This window comes from Oryzias latipes, chromosome 3 (genome assembly GCF_053564925.1).
Source record: "Oryzias latipes strain Hd-rR chromosome 3, Olatipes_Hd-rR_3.1".
Lineage (NCBI taxonomy): Eukaryota > Metazoa > Chordata > Actinopteri > Beloniformes > Adrianichthyidae > Oryzias > Oryzias latipes.
In genome coordinates, this window is record NC_136239.1 from 267,501 (window position 1) to 295,266 (window position 27,766).

Genomic DNA, 27,766 nt, shown 5'->3' on the forward strand with positions numbered 1-27,766 from the left:
GATGGTATCATCCATCGGCACAACCCTAGTTCAGGTCCCTTCCTGACCTCAGTGACTTTGGGGACAAATGTCCTCGTCTTGAATGTTTTAGGTACCAGGTTCAAAAACTTCACAGAGCTGGACCCCCCAGGCCAGAACTAGTTCATGAAGAGGAAAAACATTTGGAGATTTGGTGGAAGGCTGCAGAAAGACCAAGCAGGACGACAACCCCCCCCATGCTGGACTCCAGTTAGTGAACCACCAACCTGGGCAGAGTTACAGAGGAGTTTGGTCTCGTACTCCTCGTTCATGGTGATGACTCCCCGAACGTTCTGCTCCAACAGCTGCAACACACAAGGCCCCCATGGGGTCGGGAGGTCAGAATTTCAGAAGCTGGGTGAGCTCCATTGACTGTAAACACAAACAAAGTGACTCCTCCCCCCTGGCGTTCCAAACAGGAAGTACCTGCTGGCTCCAAGAAGCCAAAATCCCACAGACGTCTTTAGAGACACAAACAGCTGTTCCTCAGTCCTTCTATTGGTCAGAAGAACCTTTTTTTAACATCTCCTTGATAATCCTTACATTTATATGTTTTTCTTTATTGTAAGTTATTCATGGGTGTTTTCAGACTGGACACATTTGCTTGAACAAAGTGAACCAGACTTCGTTTCTACAGGAACAAGTTTTCAGTCTGAATCAAATCAGCAGGAAAAAGGCTGGAGCCAGACGTTCAAATCTGTCTGAAGGAACTAAAAGTGCAGGACTTCCATCATTTCTGTCTCTGGCTGCTTTGCCCCGCCCTCCTAATTCCTGACCAGTGAGTGAAGAGGTCTGTAGTCACATGGTTTTGTTTACAAGCTTTGCTTCAAATCAGAAAGGCTGCTTGACGGCAGTCTGAATACAGACCAATCTTGTGGTTCAAAGCGCAGTCTGGACCAGATTAAGCGGACCGGGTCCAGACCAATGGATTTTCCCAGTCTGAACCCAGCCTAAGTTCTAAACTGACCAATCAGATGCCTCAGTAAAAGCATGTGGTCCCCGCCGGCCTCCACCGACCGGCTTTCAGTGGGAGGGGTGTGGACTTCAGACAAGGTAACTCCTAAACGACGAGTTGCCATAGAAACATGGACTCAGATCACTTGGACCAATGACTGTTGTCTGGCGGAAAAATGGCGACTAAAGTGGCTTCATTTTTCTGGAGCTGAAGTCAGGCCTTTTCTACGGACGTCACACGCCATTCGCCCCGTTCTCCCTTCGACACTTAATGGCGAGCAATACTGGAGATATTCAGCCGTACATTTTTAAACCAAAGACGCCAGATAAGACAAGGAAAATGGAAACGTTCATGGATCTATTTATCTGGAGGTGGATGATCAGAAAGGGGCGGAGCATCTTGTGACCCGCCCCTTGTAGTCAGTACATAACTACAGGTTTTTGTCTCCTGCTGATTCACAACAACTGAAACAGAAATACTCTAGTAATCTAATATTTGGATCTTGATTTCCTTTATAAATGTCGACCATCATCAGACAAAGTAAATAAAGTAAGTATCTCACATTAGAAGAGTCAAAAATAACCTCATCAACGTGTCGACAGAAAACAAAGTGTACAAAAATAGTGGTTTCAGCAATCACATTATAGGAATAGATGGATTTCAGGGGTTAATGTGGTTTCTGAAACCAGATAAGAGGTTTAAAAAAATTGGTTTTACGCACACTGTAGAAATTTAACAGGATTTCTGTAAGCAGGGCATTAAATTCACATCATGTCATTTGTAAAACGCCAATTCAAAGCCTGATGACGTCAGGACCTACACATTTTTCAAATATCCAGGTTATGAAAATCCCCTTCAGTCCAAATCCTTCCGACGAAACCTCATAACAGTTGGGTTTAAACAGAGACAGAGAACACGTGGTCATTTCCGGTCTGCAGGTACACCTGGACAAGCTAACGCAGCCGGACCGCGTCTCACCTGTGCGGTCATGGACCTGAACGGCAGAGCCCCCAGGATCACGGTCTCGTCCACGCGGTCGAACCAGCGGCGCGAGGACAACTTCTCCATAATCACATTGTAACTCAAAGTTGGATAGAAGAACAGGCGCGCGAGCGCGCCGGACATGACCGAACCGAGCCGAGAACCGGCACCACAGGTCCGAATTCACTCGACAAACCCGCCCGGTCCTGTAACTTCTGCCCCTTTGACAGTCACCGCTCTGACCGCAGACAGTCCGTTTCCGGAAACTTCAGCAGCGTCACTTCTGGTGTGGATCCTTCAAAATAAAAGTTCGCAAACTCAAGAGGGAACAGATGTTGCCGTTCCATCCAAATCCACTGAGATCTGGATGTAAAGAACAGCTAAGTCCCATTCCCTCCCATACTAAAGTTCTGAGGGCAAAAACCTGCATGTTGCCTCCATGTTTTTGAAGTGGGTGCAGTAAACGCCTTCTTCATTGCTGATGTATAGAATTCAATGGGTGTAAACGTGGGCGTTTAGGACGGGGGTCTGCAACCTTTAATGTTAATAGTCACTTAGTACAGTTTCTTACTGAACAAAACCCACTGAAGTCACACTTCATTTAGAAAAATCCACTTTAGTTATGCTTTTGTGACCATTAAACCATTAGTTTGTAAAATGTTGCTTTGGAATATTTACAATAATTGAATCATATTTTAACAAACTTTTTATTTTAGACAGCAGCACATGTAAGCTGATTTCAAAATAAACCGCTTGCAGACTTATCCTGGTTTCAGTACTGTTGGGTTGTTTGGTTGACGCCAGTTACCCCTGTGTTTCAGGGGGTATTCCAGAAAGCAGGTTATGCTAGCTCCCACGGTAAGTTTGAGGCTAAGGAAGTGGATAACCTCAGCTTTCAGTTCCAGAAATGGAGGTATGTTTCAGGGTAGGTCAAGTTGCCATAGCAACTCATGCTCTGAACATAACCTGGTCTGGAGCAGGTTTAGTTGAGGGTTAGTTTGTTTACAGAGAGGTGAAGCAGCATGGCGTGTCCATTTGAAGATGATTTAGCTGATGAAGAAGCTCAGATAATACTTTTTCCACCGTGAGAGGGTGATAAGACCACATATGGATGTTGGAAAGATAAACTTTTTACTTTGATCTAACTTAATTATTTGCTTCAGTTAAGATAAATCATTTTTTTGAGTTCAGTCTGCTTAAAAATAACACGTAGTTTTCAGACAGTTATTTTACTTTCATTCAATTAAGTAGGTGTAACTTTGGTGCTGCTGTTAGATCGGCACCGCAAAGGATTGTGGGATACCATTCCCTTTGCCTGTTTGGACAGATTTGGGATTAAGTGTGGCTTTTTGACCAAATGTGTTTAGTTGTTTAGCTGTTTTATCGTGTTTTGTCTAGTTATTTTACCCTGTTATATTTAATTCTTTCTGCACCATGAGTGAGCCGGTTTAGCTCGTGCTGGTTTGCGGTGCCTTCCGTCCGTGAAACCCAGGTTCAAATCCGGGCTGCTCCCTGGTCCCTTCTCTACCTCTGTGCCGGTCCCAAGCCCAGTTGCTTTGAGAGGGTTGCATCAGGAAGGGCATCCGGCGTAAAACATTGCCAAGTTTACCATGCGACTCGTTCGCTGTGGCGACCCCTGATGGGAATAGCCGAAAGAGGAACAAAAATTTTCTCTGTACCTGACCGAGTACCTCGCCTCTGCTCCTGCTCCTACACCTGGCTGTGGTTCCTGTCTCCGGCTCGACTCGCGCCTTTGACTGTCCCCACAACCACGGCTGGATGAAGCTCGTCTGCTGGACTTTTATATATGTAGTTGTAGATTTAGATGAGTTAATTCTTCTCTAAGAGTTCTGGTAAATCGCCTGTCCGTCCTGGGGGAGGATCCCTCCTTCATGTGGGCACCCCTGAGGTTTCTTCGTTTTTTCCGGAATCCGTTTTTTTTGGGAGTTTTTCCTTACCGCGAAGGGGGGTCTAAGGGCAGGGATGCCAGTATAGTTTAGTCAGTTTGTTAGTTCATTTTAGTATTTTTCTATTGAACTCTTTGTATTCGTGATCCTTTTGATTTCATGTTTTACTTCGAAGCCCATCGAGACGACTGTTGTTGTGATTTTGGGCTATACAACTAAAATTGAATTGAATTGAATTGAGAGTGAGGAAGAGGATGATGAGAATATTTAGCACCGCTACTACTTTATGGCGTGATGTTTAAGTCAGAGGAATGGTAAATGATGTTATGTGCGATGTTGTGAAACCATTTTGATTCATTCATTTTATTGTTATAAAAATGAGTATATCTGCAGGCTCAAACTTAAACATATGATCAAGAAGTACAATAAGTTAAGATGGAAAAACAGTTAATTGAATTGGAGTAAAATGAAATTTAGTTAGATAAAAATGTAAATTTGAGTTGTATAAACAATAATTCAATTCAGTACAATTCAATTTTATTTGTAAAGCCCAAATTCACAACAGTCGTCTCGATGGGCTTCGTATCGGTAATTGTAAAAGTGAAACATAAACTCAAAAGGATCATGAATACATAGAGTTCAATAGGAAAATACTAAAATGATCTAACAAACTGGCTAAACTATACTGGCATCTCTGCCCTTAGACCCCCCTTCGCGGTAAGAAAAAACTCCTAAAAAAACGGATTCCGGAAAAAACGAAGAAACCTCAGGGGTGTCCACATGAAGGAGGGATCCTCCCCCAGGACAGACAGACGATTTACCAGAACTCTTAGAGAAGAATTAACTTATCTAAATCTACAACTACACATATAAAGTCCAGCAGACGAGCTTCATCCAACCGGAGTTGGGGGGACAGTCAGTGGCGCTAGTCGAGTCGGAGACAGGAACCACAGCCAGGTGTAGGAGCAGAGACGAGGTACACAATTGAGTTGGATAGATGTAAGAAATTAGGTTGAAATAATTTAACTCAATTACTTGTTACCAATTGAATTAATTAATTTAAGTTGGATAAGTTTTATTTACATGCGTCACAAGGAAAATAGAAAGAAGATAAGAAACTCGAGCGTTTACTTTGTCTGTTCTTCTACTCCAAGCAGAAACTCTTTCTTCTGATGATGCAGCCGTGTTACTTTTTTGATGGACGTATAATCTTCATACGCCGTCATTAAAATCTCAGACTCCGTCTCACTAAAGTATAGCTCTCTCTTTTTTTCACCACGCGTTTCCATGGTGACTCCGGAAATCGGTGATCCATTGAGAATGTCTTTATGTACTTGCTGTGCACGCGCATTAACCCAGGGTTACCAAGTGGAGCGTAATTACGCTAACTCATATCCGGTCTGTTGGAACCGACATACCCAGAGTAAACAAGTTCAGGCGGACTTCAGCCAGAGGTTAGAGTTAAAGTCAGGGTAGTTTAAACAGGCCTCCTGGAATACCCCCCAGGTCTTTGGATTCAAACATGTACCACCATCTCAGAGGCTTTGTGGTAGAGTTTAATGGGGAGGTGTCACTGCTTTTAATCACAATAATTAGTAGTAGTCCTTATCAGACAAAAAACAAACATGACATCCACCTTGCTTTGTTACTTTGGTGGTAAATCCATGTGATTTAATGCATCAGCAAAATGGTAAAGGTGTAATGCACTTTGTGTTATGCTTTTATAGGAAAAGTCCCACGGAAATTAACTTTGATTTGATAATGGCAAAGAAGCAATCATTAAATTCAATTATCTGGTTAAAGTGCCTATCACATGCAAAATCAACTTTTTGAGCCTTTAGGTGTTTTATAATGTTAATTTCTCAGTAAAATCAACCTCAAAGTGATATTTTGATCTGTTCACACATTTGAGTATTCCTCCAAAAACCTGCTCTGAGCAGCAGCCTCTCCCAAGCCACAAAAACGACTGGGTCCTCACATTGCGAAGTAGACCAGTGAGAACAACCCTTTCCAGGAAGAATTTACACTGCCCCACCCCCAGGCTAACAGACACACCCACTTTCTCAGTGGAGCTAGTGGTGTTTGGCTAAACTTCCCTTACATGCAGTTTGCACATCCATATTTGAAAAAGTTCAGATGTTTGTTTTCGTGGGTGAGATGCAGACACGCTGGTGAGGACGACTCTGGGAGGACATCATGAGATGGGCGGCCCCCACAGGGAGAGCAAGGCGGAGCCTCAGAGATTGAAACATCTTAGTCATTCTTTTGTGTGACAAAGGTAATGTATTAAATATATATATATATGTATGTATGTGTGTTTGTGTACATATATATGTGTATGTGTGTACATATATATATATGTGTGTGTGTGTGTACATATATATATGTATATATATTTACACACATATGTATTCACACACACACACACACACACACACACACACATTATATATATATATATATATATATATATATATATATATATATATATATATATACACACAGATATATATATATCTGTGTGTATTTATATATATATATATATATACACACACACATATATATATAAATATATTATATACACGGATATTGTTAACTATAAAAGGCTTAAGATTGCATGGATAGGCCCTTCAGCTATTTACAAAAAAAGTGCGACAGAAGCAGCAGACATTAATTGTGAGCCTAAATGCTCAGCAAGAGGAACTCCTGTTTAAAATGTGCAGTTTGTGAAAAAATAATTGGTGACCTAAGAAAAGGCGAATAGCGTCATCTTCATTCACAACGTGGAAATTCCCTGTACAAAGCAACTGCAGGAACCAAAGACAAACTGTTGTCAGTCAACTAATGTTTCCTTCAAAGCCTGAGTGACCACTTCCAGCAGGTGGCAGCAGAGAGCAGACTCAGAAGGCAGCTAGAGGTTGGTAGCTGTAGCGTTCAGGACTCTGTGCTGGATCTTGGAGTTGGAAGCCATGGACAGGTCTCGCTGGGAAGAACAAGAACAAATATCAGGATCATTCATTCACATACCTTACCCATGGAGTGACCCATGACCATCAGATCGCGTTAGGTAGCACAGGTGAACTCTACAACACCAACAACCCCTCACCAAGAATGTTTTATGATTAAAGCTATAGGCTAAATGTGAAATAATATTTTCATCTTCCTCATGTTTTCATGCGCATTCACAATGTAAAAATTCATGTGCACATAACAGAACGTCACCTCTCTGGGAGGGAAGGAGCCTAAGTTTATGTGGGAGGTTGAGAGGTACCGGCTAGATATACTTGAGCTCACGTCCACGCACAGCCTGGGCTCTGAAACTCTGTCCCTCAGGATGGGTTGGACTCTCTGGAGTTGCTCATGGTGAGGGGTGGGGGGCGTACTCTTAAGGTCCAGCACAGCCGCCAAGTTTTAGGGCTCACCCTGGTGGTCCCTCCGCCTTGGGGGACAGGTCTCTGGCTGTGGTTTTGGCTTAAGGGCTAAATAGCAGTTGGGAGTACCCAGCCTTCTTTGTGATCTCTCTTAGGGGTACTGGAAAGTGTTCCAAAGGGGGGACTCTGTTGTCTTCCTGGGGGACTTCAATGTCCCCATAGGCAATGACAGTGGGACCTGGAGGGCCATGATTGGTTGGAACAGCCTCCCTGATCTGAACCCGAGTGGTGTTTTTTTGTTGGAAGTCTGTGCTCATCACAGCTTGTCCATTACAAACATCCCATTTGAGCACTATATGTTAATGAACGTTGCATCAGGACACCCTCGGAAGGATGATGATCAACTTTGTAGTTTCTTTAGGCAACCTTCCGCCTTGTGTCTTGGACACTCGGGTAAAGAGAGGGGCAGAGCTGTTCACAGATCACTACTTGGTGGTTGGTTGGATTTGCTGGTGGGGATGGAGGCTGGAAAGACTTTGAGACTCAAAGGTACGGTGAGAGTCTGCTGGGAACCTCTGGCTGAGCCCTTCGTTAGGGAGGTCTTTAACTCCCACATCTGGGAGAACTTCAAACAGGTACCGAGGGAGGTTGGGGACATTGAGTCAGAGTGGACCATGCTTTCCACTTCCATCGTCTCTGCTGCTGTTCAGAGCTGTGGTTGCAAGTTCTCTGGTGCCTCCCACGGTGGTAATCCCCGAACCCGGTGGTGGACACTGGAAGTAAGGGATGCCACCAAGCTGGAGGTGTCCTGCCAAGCCTGGCTGGCTTGTGGGACTCCTGAGGCAGCCGACAGGTACCGGCAGCCTTACGTGAGCTGCGGCCTGGGCTGTTATGGAGGCAAAGACTTGGTCCTGAGAGGAGTTCTTTGAGGCCATGGAGAAGGACTATCGGTTAGCCTCGAAGAAATTCTGGAAAACTGTCTGGCGCCTCAGGAGGGGAAAGAGGTTTCCTGCAGGCACCATTGTTTGGTACAGGTGGGGAGCTGCTGACCTAGACTGGGGACATTGTCGGGCTGTGGAAGGAATTCTTTAAGGATCTCCTCAATCCTGCTGACAAGCCTTCTCTTGAGAAAGCAGAGGCTGAGGACTTTGGGGTGGTGCTTTCCACCACTCAAGCTGGAGAGTTTGTCTAATTGTCGAACGTTAGATTCAGCAACAACAGTGCGGTTTCTGTCCTAGTCGTGGAACAGTGGACCAGCTCTACACTCTCTTCGGGGTGATGGAGGGTTTGTGGGAGTTCACTCATCCAGTCCATATTTGTTTTGTGGATTTTGAGAAGGCGTTCAACCACGTCCCCCGTGGTATCCTGTGGAGGATGCTCTGGGACAGGGGTCGGTAACCCAAAATGTTGAAAGAGCCAAATTGGACGAAAAAAACAAAAAACAAATATGTCTGGAGCCGCATAATATTAAAAGCCCTTTTTAAGCCTTATAATGAAGGCAACACATGCAATATGTATCTATATTAGCTATATTAGCCTACTATCAAAGTGACTACATAATGAGCATTAACGATTAAATGTTTATTTGTGCATTCTGGGAGAACGACGCGTCACGTGAATGCTCTGTTGCGCAAGTTTAACTTCATTACAATATCAATGAATTATGTTTCATTGCTTTGATAAAATGAAAGTAATGTAGTAAAGAAATCCGATTTTTGATGTCAGTTTTATTCTGAGGATTCAAACACAAAACAATAAAATGGAACGTGCATGACGACGTGCCCCATGACAGTCAGCTTGCGCTCGAATGACAGAACAGCTTCAAGCATTTGCGGCGCCTGCAGACTTTCCTTCAGCTCGTTAAGGTGGCTTGTCACAGTCATATCCACCAAAAAGTGCAGCTTTTTGAGCCACTCAGTATCTTCCAGTTGCGGGTTGTTCAGGTCTTTGCTTTTCAGGAATGTTTTCACGTGTTTGAAACAGACGACAAAGTGACGCAAAGCGTCCCCCCTGGACAGCCATCAGACTGTGTTGTGTAGCAGGAGATCACAATATTCGCTTTCAACTTCATCAAGCAACGCACCGAACTGACGGTGGTTCCATTTAAATCAGCCACCTGTTTAGCAGTCCGCCGAAAGTACAAAAAAAAAAAAGCCCTGCTGGTAGAAACGTGTGTCGTAAGCTATAACGTTATTCTCTGATGACGGAAGTGTAGAAGTTTAATATTGTAATATCCCAGCCGGACAGCAGTAGTCAAACTGCTTGCCAACAGGCCTCTTTGGTGAGCTGTTCGTGCTTCACATATTGCACAACTCGGAACAGTCTCATAGACAAGGTAACATCAGGAGATGCAGTGTCTCCTTCTCAGGCACAAGTCAATCACAGACAAACAGTACAAACAGCATGCACCTCACTTCAGTTCACAACACTCTTACTCAAGGTTTTACCTCAAAACTCCCACTTCCCATGAGCCTTAGGGGCTGTAGTGGTGGTCATGTGCATTTTAGGTCTGTTAGCAGCAGGGGATTGTGGGACGCGGTCTCCTGATCTTATTAGGGCTCCGCATGAGCGTTTCTGTTTGCCCACGTTTCTTTTCATATGGCAGTTTTGTTGTTCCACCTTAGTTTATTCTTCCTGTTATGTTTGTTTCTTTTTGTTGTGCCATGAGTGTGGAAGGGGGAGAGGTTGATGACTCCTGTGCAATGTTCGTTGTGTAGCGTGTTCAAAGAAACGGGGCTTGTAATGGTGGAAGGGAGAGTATGCTCTCAGATTTCCTCACTACTCCTTCCTCTTAGACTGTGTGGAATCGAGCCATATCAGAGACTCTGACTGTTCTCCATTGCAGCTTGTTGATTGACAGTTCAACTTGTAAATAACTTGGCTCCCGTTTTCAAGCTTCAAAAGACGTACCTGCTGGGCGTTATAATTTTAATTCTACAAGCTCTTACAGCATTGGAAGCGTTAGGAATATTTGTGTCTTGTTTTCACTCCTACTGAAACCATATTAAAACAAAAAATATATTTCTCTCCCCCATCTTATTACATTTTCAAACATTTTTGAAAATGCTCCAGGGAGCCACTAGGGCAGCACTAAAGAGCCGCATGTGGCTCCTGAGCCACGGTTGCCGACCCCTGCTCTGGGAGTACGGGGTCTGGGGAGCCGTACTGAGAGCTGTCCGGTCTCTGTGTGACCGGCAACTGTAATTTTTGAACAATATGATCACAATATGTTTGATACATTTTACACAGAAAAACCAACATTATATCTATGTTTTCTGTAGCTCCACTAAAAGTGAAGATGTTGAAATTTTATTAGTTTTTCTTTTGTCTTAATCAAAGATGAAGTCTATGAAAACTTTAACAAAAATTTTTTATTTCTTTTTAGAAGATTAAATTGTTTCAGTTTAGTTGAATTGTGTCTGTTTCACCTTCATCCTGTTTCTTAAATGTTGTTCTTACTTCTTCTTAAGTTTAACATCTAAAATAATCCAGACGTTCCTAGAAAAGTGTTTCAGTCAGAAAGATGACTTGGACCAAACTCTGGGATGTTTGGCTGTTAAGAAACACAAACCTGGAAGGAGAACTAAACTGTTGACCTCTGAAGATTGAAAAACTGTTAAATGTGTGTTCGTTGTGGTTTAAGACGTTTAACAGGAAGACTCATTGTACGCTGAGACGCTGTCACTTTAACCCAATGCATCATGGGAGATGTAGTGATGTCAGACAGACTCTCTTCTCTGAGCTTCATGGTTTTGTTCTCTTGTTCCACGGTCTGACACCGGATTCTGTGGAAAGCTACACCGCTAAAGACGAGCTTTAGCTGGTATTTCTGTTGGAACTGAGAGACTTTATGAGCAGAATCAGAACAAGGAAGTGAAGACTTTAACCACTTCTGATTGGTCAGACTGATGACATGTGATTGAGCCTCCAAGAATGATTGGTGGAGACAGTTAAAGGGGCGGGACTTTTCCTAAAACAGCTGAAGCTACGGCTAAATCGCTGTACCGTCATTCTTATCAAAGTGTCTTTAATAGAATCAAATAAACAGAAAGAAAAAAGTATTTTATGATCTTTTATATTCCTAACTACTCAGTGTTTTATCAGGGCCTGTGAATGGGTCATTTCCCACGGTACAAAAACACTGTTCTAGGGTACTCATACATACAATAAGTTGTGTATGAGAAAGTGGTCGTCACAAAAACATGTTTAAACACATGAACAAACATCAATGCATTGTCTCTCAAAGATGAGGCCTGATGTTGTCTTCAGTAGGTTTTGTCTTGATTTAATAAGTAAAGTTAGTTTGGTTTAATCAAAGAAATTCTGAGCTAGTACTTAGGTTAGTTAGATGCTAGCAGCTCTCAGAACACACCTGGACTTTAGTGGCTCGGTGCTCTTCAAGTCCTTCTAGAACACAAAGGTCAGCTTTGAGGAACTGCTCAAATGCTTTCAAGGCAGAGTTAAGAGAGAAAAAAGGGCTTCTTTACCACAAACTCGGAATATGTGCTGGCAATAGAAGCCATGCTGACGTTACGCTGCGTGCAGGGGGGAGTCCCATTAGGCTGGCCTTTGTTCTCCTTGTTGTATCCACCAAATCCTGGGTGTGGGGGCTTAAATCCACCTAGGGTCTGCACCGTGGGAGCCTGAAGAGGCCAGCAAAGCATAAAACAAATGAACCTTCAGTCTGAGAGAAAAGTGGTGAATCCAGAGGTGACCAACCTTTGTAGCTGAGAGAGTGGGGATGGGCCCAGGAGAGCGACACCCACTGTAGAGGAGGCGCTGGCTGCTGCCACAGGAAGTGCTGGAGGTGGCATTGAACTGGAGACAGAGTGGACCGGTCAATGCAGACATGAGACGGTACCTCTGAAACGGATCCACGACAGGCAGACAGAAAGCAGAGTCACCATTTGTTTAGCTTTTTTGGGGGTAGTCTGGCCAAGGAACCTGTGTTGGATTGGAGATTGTACTGTAGTGCCGTAGCGCATGTCCTCCTCCAGCTGCTGGCTCTTCTTCCAGAGCTGGAAAAGGAGTCAGGACGTCTTAGAACAAGAACCAGGTAGGAGAAATCAGAGGACTGCAGCCTTTTATTGCAGGGATTGCCCAGCCACAGTGTTTCCTGGTTTATCACAGGATTACAGATGTGTTAAGGTTTTAAAACTCCTCACTATACACTGTATACCAGGGCTCACCAACCTTTTTGAAAGTGAGAGCTACTTTATGGGTGCTGAGTCATTCAATGGGCTACCAGTTTGACTGACACATTTGCTGTTTCCCTTCCGTTATTCATTAATAATGATAAATGATACTCATATATGTGAAAAGATTCATCACTTTAATGATTTCTCACAATAATTATCAACAATGACAACAACATTCAGCCCATATTAATCTGAGTAATGCTTACATTGTCAGATGATCCCTTACATCTCTACATTTCATAGGAAAAATGTCCCATTTCACTGTGGTGACCTTGTTTATCACTTATGTCATGTTAGATCTTTTAAATCTGCTCACATTTGAACTAATGACCAAATCTGCAGCATTTAACAAAATTCTACCTGCTGCATGTCATGAACACACTTTAATATTGATCACATTTCTTCAATATTTTGCCGTGTTTAACTGACGACGTCTGGGATGGATTCTTTGTTAGCGGGCAGACAGACATCGCTGTTCACCAGTGTTGTAATCTGGTGTGGTGAGTGGGTCTATCAGATGTGCATCAGCGAGGCGTGTTGTGTTTGTTTCTGATGAAGTTCCCGTCAAACAAACACCACTCCTTATCTGGGTCAACCAGGAACCAAACGGTTGGTGCAGCCTGGTGGCCTTTGAGCTGTTCATCATCCAACTTCTCCGTATTTGCCAGGATGAGGGACCACCAATATGGAGAACCGCCCCCCACCCCGTGGCTGAAGAATGTCCGTCACTGATTCATCAAGAACCCCTCAGAGACATTTCTGATGCTTTGTGAAACATTTATTCAAATTAGAGAACATTTTATGTCTCAGCATAAAGAGTTTAATTTATGTATTCAGAGCAATAGACTGAACCGTAGTGGGAGTGTCGGTCTGTGCCTTAAACCCAGGAGTCCCTGTTTCCTCAGAGAGATTCTGCAGCGCCATTTAAGCAGCTGCTGCAGCTGCGGGAAAACACTGTACAACAAACATATTTATGAGATATTGTCATTTGTGATTTAAAAAGAACATCAGCTTATTAAAAGTAAACCTGAGACGCAGCTCACTGGGGAGTTGTGCTTTTTTTAGAACAGTATAGATCAGGTGACCCCTGATCTATTCTCTTGTCTCAGACATTTTCTCACTTTTCTCTTTGCTTCTCCTGGTTCCACCATTAGCAGAGTGGGGGGGGGGGTCTAAAGTAATGCTTTGCCTTTTTAACAGCTTTTGTCACATTTCCCTGTTTTTGACTGCAGGATGAGGATTCTCAGGACTCTCATGGACCTGACATCCATCTTCCCCCACACCTTTTCCTCAGCAGGACGTCCTACCTGAAGCCTCTGAGTCATATTTACAGCCCTGCTCTGCTGTCATGTGTGGGGGAGCACAGGCCTTCTTACCCGCTCCAGTCTCTCCTTCTCCTTCTGGGCGCGGTGCAGCTCCCACTGCTCCTCCACAAACTGCATGAACTTCTGTCCATTGACCAGGAAGCTGCAGTGCTGCTCGCTCTCCCAGGACTGGATCTGGACCTTCAGCTTCTTCTCCAGCTACAAGCACAGTTGGGTCAGACCTGCTGGTTTGTGTTCAGAAGACTGACGGTGGTCTTTGCCTGACCTTTGGCAGATTCTTCTGCAGCTCACGGCGTAGTTTCTCCTCCTTCAGCAGGTTTCCTCCTCTGTTGGTGAACCTTGACGGATCTGCAGCTTTTTTCTGCACATGAAGATGAAGATGTCACTTCCACACTCAGCTCCCAGAGATCCCGCTGCCTAAACAGTCTGAGCACTACAGTGTGCACATGCACGGACCTCCAGCTCCTGCAAAAGCCTCCAGCTTTCCCTCCACCTGTGGACTCCGCTGTAAAGCTCCTGGTGTTTCTCGTAGTGCAGCTTCAGGCGGTGCAGTTCAGCCTCATGCAGAGCAAGCAGGTCCTCGTCAAAGTCCACTGAAAATAGAAGTCCTTCAGAAAATGCCCTTATTTAGGCGGCATCGGCGACAGCGAGGACCCACCCCTGAAGAAGGCTGGGAAGTCCTGTCGCTGCTCGCTGCTGTAGAAGCACTTCTCCCAGAGCGCCAGGATCTGGGAGCGGAGAGCGTCGGTGACGCCGCGGATGTTGAGCAGCTTGAGTTCCTCCAGACGGTGCTCTTCTGCTTGTAGCTGTGGGGGCAGCAAAGTGTTAGCAGAGGGGCAATTGTAAGGTTCAGTGGTCCTCACTGTCACTCACTGCCTCCAGGTTTCTCCTCCTGGACGCGACCATGTGCTCGCTGAGGGCCTCGCGGTCCCCCGTAGAAACCTGCAGGAGCTCCCACAGCTGCCCGATCTTCGCCCTGTGAGCCTGGCACCTCCCCTCCTGCTCCCCCCTGCGCTCCTCCAGCTGCTCCGAGGGAGTCAGTAAGACTTTCTTTCAGCATGTGTGTGCATTGTGTAGTGTATGTGTGTTTTACCCCCCTGTTCTGTGGTGTGTTTGTGTCATCTGTGGCTGTCAATCATAAGAGGGTCTCCTTGCCTGGTGGAGCAGCAGCCTCAGGGATGCGGCGTTGTCTTTGGACAGGCAGAAGGAGTCCTGGTCTTCATAGACCACGTCCTTCTCAAAGCTGGACTCTGGGATGTGGTCCAGCTCCTCCATACACAGGATGACTCTCTTCTTCAGCTCTCTGAACTCGGCATGGCGTTGGGCCTGTAAAGGTCGGTGAGGGCATCAGTGCAGGTGGACGCTGCGCGTCATAGCAGGCCTAGCCAAACACAGTCGTCACCTTTTCTGCATTTTGGTGGCTGATGTAGTGTTTAAAGCTCTGCAACTGCTCCTGTGAGGGAACGGCATCTGCAGTAAGGCCAAAGGGTTTGCAGTCTAGAGTATGGCATAAGTCCTGTTCCTGGTCCAGCAGATCCTGGAGCTGTTGCATCCGTTGACCCCTCTCCTTCATCAGGGCTTCCACCTCGATGCGGATGTTCTTTTCCTGCTGGAGGATGCTGAGGCTTTCTTCCTCCTACAAAGACAGACAGACGGGTGTTCAGTCTGTCTCTCCTGACAGACAGACTTGATGGAAACAAGAGCTTAAAGAGCGGTCTAGAGAGGGTCTTCAACCAAACACACTCCAGTTTAGGAAAACAGGGTAAAGTAGCTAGTGTAAAGTTTAAGGAGAAGGATTTTATCTACTTTTGCCTATCCTATGATGATCCAATTTAGTCTTGAAAAAGATTTTGATCAATTGGCCTCAAGAAAAGTTTAGAGTTTAGCTTTTACCTTTAAATTTTCATAAAATCCCAATAAATTACACTACTTTTAAGGAGGACACATAGTTGTTAGTTTGTCTGGAATCAGAAGCGGTGAGTCTAAGCCCCGCCCCCTCCTTTCTACCTGTTCACATCCTCCACAGCTCCTCCAGCGTGTTCTACACAGACAACATACCGTCATCACAGCAGACAGTGGACACGATAGTTGGGGCGCAAAATTCATTATCTCTACGTGGAATTTGGCGGTCTTAGTCTAGAAAAACTGCGGGGAAATCATAAAAAATGGACCTTTTTAAAGGCACCACGATAATGGTAGAACATTATTTTACAAAACCACAAAGAGCCGCAGGTTGCTGACCCCTGGTCTAGGGAGGACCTGAGGAGGGCTGGTGTGAGGGAGGAGGATGCAGAGGAAGAGTTTCACTGGCGGCAGATGATTTGGACTCCCAGGAACATTCCCACGTTTGCTATGGATCATTGTACCTGAAAAACAGGCAGCTGCAGCTCCAGGCAGAGCCGCTGCATCTCTGCTCTGCATTTGTGAATACTGTGCATGAGCCTCTTCCTCAGAGCCTCCTCTTCCTCGATCATCATCTCCAGCAGGTTCTGCAAGAGCAACGCTGAGGTCAGAGCAGAACCAGGTAGCTGCGTTGGCCGCCTCCCCCCCCTGCGGGCCGACAGCCTCACCTTTATGTGGTTCTTGACCATGGAGGTCCGTTGGAGCCGTTGCTCCTCCGGAATGCCGATTTCCTCCCAGATGTCCTTCAGGCGGCTCAGTGCCGTGTTCAGGCAGGCCTCAGCTTCGGCGGCCAGCAGCTCACTGGGGAGGGAGAGCTCATCAATGGGGCGGGGGCAGACAAGGTCTTATCTTTTCAACAACTTGCAGACAGAGCGTTGTCAGAGATCTATCAGTGTCAGTACTGAGCATGATCTACCACTTTCACCTTACATCCATGTGACTAGAGCTGTGATGGTGTCGGATTTTTGATAACCGCGGTGAACCACCAGGGGGCGTGGTGTCGCGGTTAACCGCAGCCCCCCCCCCCCCAAATCCCCTGGCGGCTGCATCAGAAATAAAAACAACGTATTTTCTTTATTAACAAATAACAGTAACAACTAACTACTACCTATCTAGCTAATGAACTAACTATATAGGTGTTGTAGATTGACTGTGACTGTGTGGGTCAGCGCTGTGTGTTGGGGGTGTGTGTTGATTCTTCTGCTCTCTAGCTGCATGTGAGGCTTCACCTGTGTTCTCTGGTACAGACACTTTCTCAGAATATTGTATATATTCCAGTAATAAACAGACTGCAGACACTTTGTCACCTTTCTGGTAGCCGTGAGCCTGACACCCATGAAGAACGCGGGGCAGGAGGCTCCACCTATACAGACACGTAACTTTGCGCCGCACAAAATAGTTCCCAAACGAAACATGTAGTGATATTCATCTAAATCTAAAAGTGTGCGTTCATGTTTGGTGTTACAGAGTGACTGAGAACAGTAATAAACCCCCCCAACACAAAATCCTCCGGCGGGCGGCTATGTCACTCAAGAACGCACGCAGCTTGTAACGGAAATGAATACAAATGGAAATTAATAATTAGAACGCAGTAAATTTGTCGTAATTCCTCGCGAGACGGAAACTTCTGTTGTGAGGATGTGTGGATCTGAGAGCGCGCCCGTGTGTGTGAAGGGAGCCGTGTGCAGCAGAGGCAGCGAGAGCCCCCGCCGAGGAGAGAGAGTGAGAGGCGTGGTGGGAGAGAAGGAGAGAACAGTCTGAAAGAAAGAAGGAAAGTCTGAACACAGGACTAGCAGAAAAAGGAAATTATCAGCAAAGATGAACGTGTTTAATGTGTTTATTGGAACAGTCCATAAGTTGTTAAATGAAAAACTTTTTTTGAACATCTTTTCCTCCTGTGGCTCAGTCTCTGCTCTGTCCATCCCATCACCATTAACAGCAGCCATAGTCTGCTGATTCAATTCCTGTTTGCTCATCCTCACTTTTACAATAAGGACTTGCTTTATTAAAGCAATGTAGACCCATCCTGACCAAAACCACAGATAACTGTCTTGTTTTCATGTGTAAATGACAGCATCTCCATCAGCTAAACATCACTGAAGTTCAGCCTTCAATGCTTCGTCTGTTCCATGGAACTGGAACCGTTCTGTGCGAGCTGGAATCAGAGAAAGTTGTCTAAAAGTTTCTTTTCATCTCATTTTTAGAGGGTGACTAAAACAGGCATTAAAGTAAATCATGGTAAAATTGACCATATGTTGCTGTTCAGAAGCTGCTTTGCTCTGAAGGCAGAAGCACATGATTCATTCCAATTACATGTTGGGGTGGGGGGCTTTCTTTGATGGTGGACCATTGACTCTATATGAGAACTGGACCCAGTGAGCGTGACGTCAGCCATAGAAAATGACCTACAGTCGTGGCCAAAAGTCTCGAAAATGACATAAATATTGGAAAAGTTGCTTCTTAAGTTTTTATAATACCAATTTGCATAAACTCCAGAATGTTAGGAACAGTGACCAGCTCCTCTGGGGGGACCCCGAGGCGTTCCCAGGCCAGCCAAGAGACTGGGTCTTCCCCGGGGCCTCCGCCCAGTGGGACATGCCCGGAACACCTCCCCAGGGAGGCGTCCAGGAGGCATCCGGACTAGATGCCCGAGCCTCCTCAACTGGCTCCTTTCAATGTGGAGGAGAAGCGGTTCTACTCAGAGCACCCCGTGGGTGACAGAGCTCCTCCCCCTATCTCTAAGGGAGCGCCCAGCCACCCTACGGAGGAAGCTCATTTTAGCTTTAGCCTTCTTTGGGTCATGACCCAGAGCTCATGACCATAGGTGAGTAATGGAACGAAGATCAACCGGTAAATTGAGAGCTTTGCTTTCTGGCTTGGCTCTCTCTTCACCACAACGGACCGATACAGCGACCTCATGACCACGGGCGCTGCTCCGATCCGCCTGTCAATCTCACGCTACAGTCTTCCCTCACTCGTGAACAACACCCCAAGATAATTAAACTCCTCCACCTGGGGGAGGGTCACTCCACCCACCCAGAAAGGACGAACTACCTTTCTCTGGTCGAGAAGCATAGCCTCAACCAAGCCTTAACACTCGGCCGCAAACTGCCTCAATGCAAGCTGGAGGTCCCGGCTCGATGAAGCCAACAGGGAAAATGAACCTAATCCAGAAAAAAACGTTCCACGTCATGTCATTGTTGTCATTGAACCTGCTGAGATCATGTCAGTCATCGTCTCGTTAACTCAGGTGAGAATGTTAAAAATGGCTTCACAGGTGAGGATATTGTAGCAACTAAGACTGCACCTAAATCAGAAATTGATAGGATCATCAAGAACTTCAAGGAAAGCAGTTCAATTCTTGTTAAGAAGGCTTCAGGGCGTCCAAGAAAGTCCAGCAAGCACCAGGATGGTCTAAAGAGGATTTGGGATGGGAGGTCCACCAGCGCAGAGCTGCTCAGGAACGGCAGCAGGCAGGTGTGAGCACATCTGCATCAGTGAGGCTTTTGGAAGATGGCCTGGTGTCAAGAAGGGCAGCAAAGAAGCCACTTCTCTCCAAAAAACATCAGGGACAGATTGATTTTCTAAAAGTGAATGGACTGCTGAGGACTGGGGCAAAGTCGTGTTCTCCAATGAAGCCTCTTTCCTTTTATTTGGGGCATCTGGATAAAGGCTTGTGCAGAGAAGAAAAGGTGAGCGCCACCATCAGTCCTGTGTCACCCCAACAGTAAAGCATCCTGAAGCCATGTGTGGGGATGCTTCTCATCAAGGGAGGGGGTTCCCTCACCATTTAGCACTAAAACACGGCCATGAATACAGAATGGTACCAAACACCCCCAACAGCAATTTCTTCAAACAATCCACCAGTTTGGTGACCAACAATGCATTTTCCAGCACCATGGAGCACCGGGCCATAAGGCTAAAGGGAGGAGTAAGTGGCTCGGGACCAAAATGTTTTGGGTCCACGGCCTGGAAACTCCCCAGATCTTTATCCCCTTGAGAACTTGTAGTCAATCCTCAGGTGGCGGGTGGACAAACACAAACCCACTAATTCTGACAAAGTCCATGAAGTGATTCTTCATGGACCTTTATCTAATTCTGCAGACATTACAGCGAAGAGAACTATAAACTGTTTTTTTTTTTTTTTTTTTTTTTTTTTTTTTTTTTTTTTTTTTCTTAAACTTGTCCTGTCCAACAGCTGGGCAGACAGATGAGAGCTGAGGGCCTCTTGTGTTGGACAGATTTTACTTTAACAAGAGGGGTTATTAATCTTCAGACAAACCAAAGGTATGTCTGGATAAACCCCTTTTGTAATTGAGGCCAAACTTTATTAATTTCAATCATGTCTGAAAATCTTTGGTGTTGGACCGGACGGAAAAGGAAAGAGGGGAAGAAGAGAGAGGGACGATAGAGAGAGAGGGGGTAGGGGGTGATAATAGGAGGGGAAGGGGGATAAGACCATGAAGCAGCATAAAGCAACAAGTTTACTGGTTGTTAATCATTATGGTAACGTTCAAATGTAGTACAATAAGGGCGGAGCCTGTCCACACACACACTCAAATGTTATAAACACACCTGCTAGCTGCAAAAAATGTCCACCTGTCGACATATATACAAAACAGATAGTGTTCACACGCATACTTATGCCTTAAAACCAACTAGTGTGAAATATTTCAGTCATTCAGTCATGCAAACTGTAAGTGCAAAGGTGAGCTAACACCTGTGCTCAGGTGAGTGTTTATGTTCTTCTAAAATGGATGGTGGAACGTGGAAAGAAGGAGGGAGAGTGCCCAGCCATCCCCACCCCAAGACCCCCACCGCAGCAGCAGCGGCAGCCGGAATCCCCCCAACGCCACACGGGAACCGGCAGGGAACAACCGCCGCCCGGGCGACCAAGCCCGCCACCCAGGCCAGGGCCAGCAGGACCGCCGCAAGGCCCCAGAGCCAGAGGCCAGGGAAGCACGGAGGGAAAGAGAGCGCCGCCCCAGCCCAACCAGGAGAGCAGCCCCCCCGCCGCGCCGGGAGAACCCAACGCAGGGCCCCACCGGAGACGGACGCCCACAGCCCCAGACGAGCACCCCACCACCACCCAGGAGTTCCGGGCATCCCCCCGCCCCAACCCCAGGTACGAGCCAGGACCCCCCAAGGGAGACCCGCTCCGCGCTCCAGGCAGCCATCCGCCCGGCCCGCGGCTGGTCCAGGGAGGAGCGGGGCAGGGGCCCGCCGCCCCCGCCCAAGAGGGGGGGAACCCCGGGGAAAAAAAAGAGGGCCCACAAGGGGTGTTGTAAATATGGCCCGACCAGGCTCGGCCACAGTTGGAAATATGGCGGGGCCCAGCGCCCAGGAGCAAGGACCAGAACCCACCCCCCAGGGACACGAACACTCCCGGCTCAGATGTAATGTGAACCCCCCCGCCGCGCGGAGAGAGCACCGCCGGGCCCAGGAAGCCGGCACCCCGGGGACACGGCCGCCGTTGCAAAGGGGCCCGCACCCCCCACCAGGGAAGAGGCAGGGGACAGATGGTCCTAGGTCCCACCTATAAACTGTTTAAACCCAGAAGACAACTGTTAATCAGCAGAAGAAGGAAGACCAACCGTGGTCATTTGACAGATAATGGACCCTTTTTTATTTTATTTCAAGAAAAATTAATTATTGACAGTTAAATCGATGGATTTCGAATGATATTACTTCACTTGCTCCATAAATTGATTCATGATTTTTCCTAATGTAACATAATTTTGCACATATTTTAACTTTTGATACTTGATCAATTTTTGCTATGAAGATTTTTGAAACAGTGTTACGTCTATTTTACTGATATAGTATTATTTTTTAATCATATACATGATTTTTATAATTACTATAATCTGCACATATTTTAGATAGATAGAACTGGTCTGCATTTGCCATGTTGATTTCTAAAATACTTATTTATATTTACAGAATAATTAAGTAATCCATCTTTGTCATGTGATTTATTGATACTTCAGGATTCTTAATTCTGTCTGATAAAGTTATGAACCGGATAATTATCAATCATGTAATAAAATGGTTATGGTATAAGGGGGGGGTGGATTATAGAATTCCCCTCCACTTCCTTTCAAGCAATATTTAATTTTATGTCTAATTATCCTAAGTTTGATACGTCATTGTATGAATGTATAACTGATAATTGTATTGATTTTGTGTATTATTCTTATTTGATTGCTTGAAATAAACCATTTCAAATCAAATCAAAATTCTGACAGAATGGGTTGCTGTCAGTCAGGATTTGAACCACATGTTGATTGACAGCATCTCCAGTCGGACTGCAGAGGTCCTGGAAAAGAATGGCCAACACTGCAAATACTGAATCTCTGCATAAATGTGATGGAATTTTCCATTAAAGCCGTTGACACGTATGATGTGCTTGAAATTCTATTTCAGTTCATCACAGAAACTGAAACAAAGATCTGAAAGCAGTTCAGCAGTAAACCTTGTGAAAACTCATATTTGTGTCATTCTCAAAATCTTTGGCCACGACTGTACAGCCCTGTGTATCGTTATCTGTTTTCTTCCATTTTCAACAGAGTTATGCTAACAAGATCATTTCCCTGTCATGGGATCAATAACGTTCTCAAAAGCTCTATTTTATTCTAGTTTAATAAATAAACCTCAAGACACATGGCCAAATTTGAACACTATGTTTCGGGACCCTATCACGTATATACATGTTATACGTTATATATAACCTATATATGTTATAGATGTAAACCATATCCGTTACATATACAGTCAGACCATCAATATTTGGACAGAGACACATTCTTTCTAATGTAGTTTCTGTTCATTACCACAGGGAATTTGAAATAAAACAACTCAGATGCCATTGAAGTGCAGACTTTCAGCTTTTATTCCATGGGTTGAACAAAAAGATTGCATACAAATGTGAAAAACTAAAGCATTTTTTAAACACCATCCCTTCATTTCATGGGCTCCTAAGTAATTGGACAAATGACTTCCATCCTATTGCCTTGGCAGGTGTGGACAATTCCCTTGTTCTGTCATTATGAGTGAAGCAGATAACAGGCCTGAAGTTGATTAGAGGACTCGTGCTGCATTTGGAAGATTCTGCCGTGAACTGACAACATGCGGTCAAAGGAGCTCTCCATGCAGGTGAAAGGAGCCATCATTAAGCTGAGAAAACAGAAGAAAACCATGAAACCAGAAACTACTACAGTATTAGGAGTGGCAACATCAACAGTGTGGTCCATCCTGAGAAAGAAAGAAAGCACTGGTGAACTCAGCAACGCCAAAAGACCTGGACGTCCACGGAAGACAACAGTGGTGGATGATGGCAGAATCATTTCCATGGTGAAGAGGAACCCGTTCACAACAGCCAACCAAGTGAACAACACTCTCCAGGAGGTAGGCGGATCAATATCCAAGTCTACCATCAAAAGAAGACTGCATGAAAGTAGATCCAGAGGGAACACTGCAAGATGCAAGCCACTCAGAAGCCTCAAGAATAGGAAGGCTAGACTGGACTTTGCTAAAAAGCATCTAAAAAAAGTTCTGGAAAAACATTCTTTGGACAGATGAAACCAATGTCAACCTCTACCAGAATGATGGCCAGAGAAGACTAAACTTCAGCCAGAAAGGCCCACAAACCAACAGGAACTGTTTGCCGCTGCAGTAAAGGCCTGGCAGAGCATTCAGGAGGAGAAAACCAGAATCTGGTGATGTCCATGAGTTCAAGACTTCAGGCTGTCATTGACCACAAAGGCTTTTCAACCAAGTATTAGTAATGAACATTTGGTTTTATTTCATTTGTCCAATGACTTACCAGTCCATGAAATGAAGGGATGGTGTTTAAAAAATGCTTTAGTTTTTCACATTTTGATACAATCTTTTTGTTCAACCCATAGAATAAAAGCTGAAAGAAACAACACAAAGACGCACCTATATCTATAACTATAGGTGCGCCTTCGTGTTGTTGCGTTACTTTGGTAAAGAGGATGTAAAAGAGGACAGCATGAGAACGGTAAGGAGAAAAGTGAGGACGTGAAAGAAGACACACTCCCCAATAGTACTAAAGTACAGCTATGAGCATTATGCAGAACAACATCGTTTTGGAAACCCTGGAAATGCTGCAGAGAGACCCGATTATGAAGCCCAGTTTAAACTGCAGCTATCAGCTACACTGAGGAACATGGGCGCAGCTGCAGAGAATTCAAGATGAATGAATCCATGGTTCACAAGTGGAGGAAGCTGGAAAATGAACTCCGACAGTCAAGAAGACGCAGCTGAGTTTCCATGGAAACAAGGAGAGGCAGCCCGAGTTGGAGAACCGACTGTAGCGATGGATTAAAGATCTGCTGGGAGAAGCGTCTCTACAGTCACCATTCCACTGAAGGCAGGAACGATCGCAGAGGAAATGAAAAGTCAACATTTTCAAGGAGGTCCGTCATGGTGCTTTCGTTTTATGAAACGCCATTATTTTTCCATCCGGGCGAGAATTACAGTGCCACAGCGACTTCCAGTGGAGTACAATGAAAAGCTGTTCATCGGCAGTATAAACATGGCCGACAATCACCTCCAGCCCAGACGAATCCCCGACACGGACGAGGCGCCGCTGACTTTCCACATCCCGGTGAGTCACGCTTTTTGTCTGGTCCCCTCCTTGTCGAGAAGAAGGAAACCAGCATGATGGCGATATGCACACGGGGCATGAAAAGTCTGCTTTTCCTGTTGTTCTTGACTGCCAAAATAATGGACAGAAACTGCCATCATGGTGGTTTTTAAGAGGAAGTAGATGAAGACTTTGATGGATTTTTGATGCTTAAAAAATAATAATAATATTAATAATGGATTAGATTTTTCTGCGCTTTTCCAGACGCGCAAAGTTCTTACATTGTGTCCATTATTCATTCACTCCTCATTCATACTTGGTGATGGTAGCTACTGATGTAGCCACAGCTGCCCTGGGGCAGACTGACAGAGGCGTGGCTGCCAGTTCCCGCCTACGGCCCCTCTGACCATCACCAGGACATTCATGCACATTCACACGCCAGTGGAGCCGCACTGGAGGCAAGGAGGGTGAAGTGTCTGGCCCAAGGACACAACAACATTTGGCTGGGGGGAGTGGGGAATCGAACCCCCAACCCTTTGATCATTGGACGACCCGCTCAACCGCCTGAGCCACTGTCGCCCAAATAGGGCTGCACGATATGAGGAAAACCTGCAATATGCAATATTAGCAGGGCTCGACATAGCCATTTGTCCGCTGGCCCGGTCCTGTTTTTCAAGCAGTACGGACCACAAGACTTTATTTTTTACTTGTCCGCTCGGGCCACTAAAATATCTAACGGTTAATACATTTTTCACCTTTTTCAATAAAGTATATTTTGCGAAAACGTGTAGATTTACCTCGTCTTTATAATTCACTTTTTCTGCTAGTCCTGTGTTCAGACTTCAAGGGTTTCTATGGGAAACCTTTTATCACTCTTCTCCTTCTCTCCCACCTGCGCGCGCGGCTGTCACTGCCGAGCACCACGCGGCACGCGCTCACTCTACTTTTTTTCCCAAACTTTATTGAATGTAACAATTCAATACTAAACAATGTTAAACAGCAACAACGAAGGAACAAGCCAGTGGGTTATTTTTACATTTTAGGCAGATATATTTAAACTGACACACATATCAGCGCGGCCCCTGGTGGTTTTTCACCGCGATGATCATAAATCCAACACCGTCACTGAAGAGAGACTGAAGCATGTCAGAGATGTGGAAGACATGGCAGGAATAGATAGGAATATGTTAGATGGAGTGACGGGTGGAATTAGTAGTATGGACAGCAAGATATTTAATGAATGCATTGAAGATGAAACTGTATGCACTAAGCTTTAAGCTGAATGTTAAAGAATCAAAGGCAACTCCAAATACCTGAATCTCAGACTCAAATGGAGTAGAATGTCAAACTACTTAATTTTCTTTTTCTTTACAACACTGTAAGCAGTAAGTATTTCTAGTTAGCTGAATGATCTCAGTAATTTAATTTTATTTAATTTTTCAATTATTTAATTTAATTAAGTAACTAAAGTAGGGCTGGGCGATATGGCCTAAAAATAAAATCTCCGATACAACACCGCTTGTATCGTTGTATCGTGACAGCGATGCTTTTGTCAGTTTACCTTGTTGCATTTTCAAAAGTGCAGAATAAAATGTGACACTGAATTTCAAACGGCACATTGTAATTTTTGCATCTATTATTAAAGTATTTATTAATAGTAATACAGTGGAAATTAGTAGATTTGGTTAGCATGTTGATTTACGGTATGCGCCCCTTCTGGTTGTGCCCCTAAAATTTTCAGTTGGGGGCCACTGTGCTCCTAGTGAAAAAAGTTAGTCTGGAGCCCCGCAATGCATGAAAACTTCTTAACTAGTGTTACCTACTTCACTGCAGTGCTCTCTTCAAAACATCTGAAACAGACTAGAGCAGATTTAAGTTTGATATGCTCTATTTTCAGTAATTGAAAAGTGTATAAATAAGTGCTAGATGTTACCAGAATGCACCAAATTTCCCCATATTAAAATTTTCCGGGGGGGCATGCCCCCCGACCCCCCTAAAGTTGCAAGCACCTGCGGAGCTGTGTGCAGTGTCGGGCCAGTAACTTTCAAAACCTACTGGCCCTGTGGGCCAGTGCAAATTTCTGGGCTATGTCAACCCCTGATTAGTGATCAATATTGCGATAACGATATATAACGATATAACTTGCGGTAAATATACAAATAGCAAAACAACTGAAAACATAATTTCCATTTTACTGCAACAGTTTGAAAATTATCCTCCAAATGACCCTCGTCTACATAGGAGGTGAACACCTAACATAAAGGGCTCCATCTGATTAGTCGACAACGTGAAGGGCTCTGATTGGTCAAATGCATAAATGGATTTATTTGATTCATTTAATACTTCTAACTGACATAAGATTGGTTTAGCACATTTATTTTAATCATTTGTTGCAATTTTTGCTGTCTTTTGGATATGCATATTGCACAGCTTGATGTCGTGATAACAATAAATTTGTGATTTATTGTGCAGGCCTAGTCACAACCAACTCAGTTTTGCTCTCGCTGCCTTAAACACACACTAGCATGCATGTTTTACCGGGATATGTTAACATGCCCGCGCCTTAAAACCTGGTGCACCTTCTGTATGTGTTAAATACTGAAAAATCCCCCAGAACTGAGACTGCGCCCTATGGTGGTGAAAATACGGAAATTATAGAAAATCCTGGACCTAACGGCAGCTTTTGATACAGTGGACCACACCGTCCTTCTGCACCGCCTCCATTAAGGACTGTCAGCAGATGTGCTGCAGTGGTTCCAATCATCATCTGACTGACAGAAGTGAACATGGGAGGATGGAAGTCCAGACCGCTTCAGGGTCATGTGGTGTTCCGCAGGGGTCAGTTCTCTGCCCTATTCTCTTCATCATTTATATGCCTCCCCTTGGCCGTGTCATCAGTAAACATGGGTTGTCCTTCCTTCGTTATGCTGATGACACACAGATCTACACACAAACCGCTCCAAACTCCCCTGCAGCTCCATCCCATCTCACCACATCATGCATCAGGAGATCATCATGATAAGGCGTGGATGAACAGCAACTTCCTACAGCTAACAGCAGTAAACCCAGGCTCTGCTTGTTGGCCAGTTCTATTTAGTTCTATTTAGTTTTCTTTTCACATCTTGTTGTAGAATTTGAGGTTTAGGTTACCTCCAGTTCTGTACAACAACCACAACTTTGATTGATGAAAGGTGCATTATGAATTCTATTATCATAAATGAGCAATCACATGTCATAAACATACAAGTCAGAGGGTTCGGGGCTAACGGAGGCCGCCTCGGTGACCGGACCCCCCTGTCTCACCTTCTCCTCATGTCGCTCCGCGTAGACCCTCCGTGAAACCGTCCTCTCCGTTCGGGTCTCGGTTCGCTCTGATCAAATCCCCGCAGTTCAAATTACGCACGCGGTGGCGTTCTGCCTTCTGATTGGTTCGTTCAGTGAATGTCCATCAACAGATTCACCGGTGTGAGCCGCCAGTAGTTCTTCCGTTGGCCATTG

The 27,766-nt window shown here is 45.0% G+C and overlaps 2 protein-coding genes across 7 annotated transcripts in view; both read right to left on the reverse strand.

Moving 5' to 3' along the window:
* The window catches only part of ptpmt1 (protein tyrosine phosphatase mitochondrial 1), a 13,747-nt gene extending 11,508 nt beyond the window's left edge, over nucleotides 1-2,239 (reverse strand). The window contains exons 1-2 of the mRNA XM_023951174.2: nucleotides 1,952-2,239; nucleotides 246-323 (exon numbers count right to left, since the gene is read on the reverse strand). Of these exons, the coding sequence (XP_023806942.1) occupies nucleotides 246-323; nucleotides 1,952-2,098 (225 nt within the window). The 5' untranslated portion in view covers nucleotides 2,099-2,239. The remainder of the gene's footprint in view (nucleotides 1-245; nucleotides 324-1,951) is intronic.
* Nucleotides 2,240-5,396: 3,157 nt separating this feature from the next.
* Nucleotides 5,397-27,723, reverse strand: prc1b (protein regulator of cytokinesis 1b). Of its 6 annotated transcripts, none has more exons than XM_020700275.3 (15): nucleotides 27,572-27,722; nucleotides 16,326-16,458; nucleotides 16,122-16,244; nucleotides 15,158-15,391; nucleotides 14,911-15,081; nucleotides 14,629-14,778; nucleotides 14,414-14,561; nucleotides 14,212-14,348; nucleotides 14,021-14,116; nucleotides 13,807-13,953; nucleotides 12,137-12,250; nucleotides 11,952-12,050; nucleotides 11,720-11,875; nucleotides 11,605-11,636; nucleotides 5,397-6,844 (listed from the first exon to the last, which is right to left on the reverse strand). In XM_020700275.3, the coding sequence occupies exons 1-15, from the start codon at nucleotides 27,580-27,582 to the stop codon at nucleotides 6,796-6,798; spliced, it is 1,800 nt and encodes a 599-aa protein (XP_020555934.1). In that variant the 5' UTR covers nucleotides 27,583-27,722; the 3' UTR covers nucleotides 5,397-6,795. The 6 variants fall into 6 exon arrangements, with proteins under 6 accessions (XP_020555934.1, XP_020555933.1, XP_011491475.1 ...); XM_020700274.3 differs by having other exon boundaries at nucleotides 11,605-11,639; XM_011493173.4 differs by lacking the exon at nucleotides 16,122-16,244 and having other exon boundaries at nucleotides 11,605-11,639; nucleotides 27,572-27,723.
* Between the last annotated feature and the right edge of the window lie 43 nt (nucleotides 27,724-27,766).

What these genes read in the sequence shown, in the direction of transcription:
- prc1b (XM_020700274.3), bottom strand. An exon ending in GGCTTTTGCAGGAGCTGGAG is followed by an intron (nt 14,117 to 14,211) that starts GTCCGTGCATGT and finishes CTTCATGTGCAG; the next exon opens with AAAAAAGCTGCAGATCCGTC. An exon ending in AGAAGGAGAGACTGGAGCGG is followed by an intron (nt 12,251 to 13,806) that starts GTAAGAAGGCCT and finishes CTCCTTTTCCAG; the next exon opens with CTCTGGAAGAAGAGCCAGCA.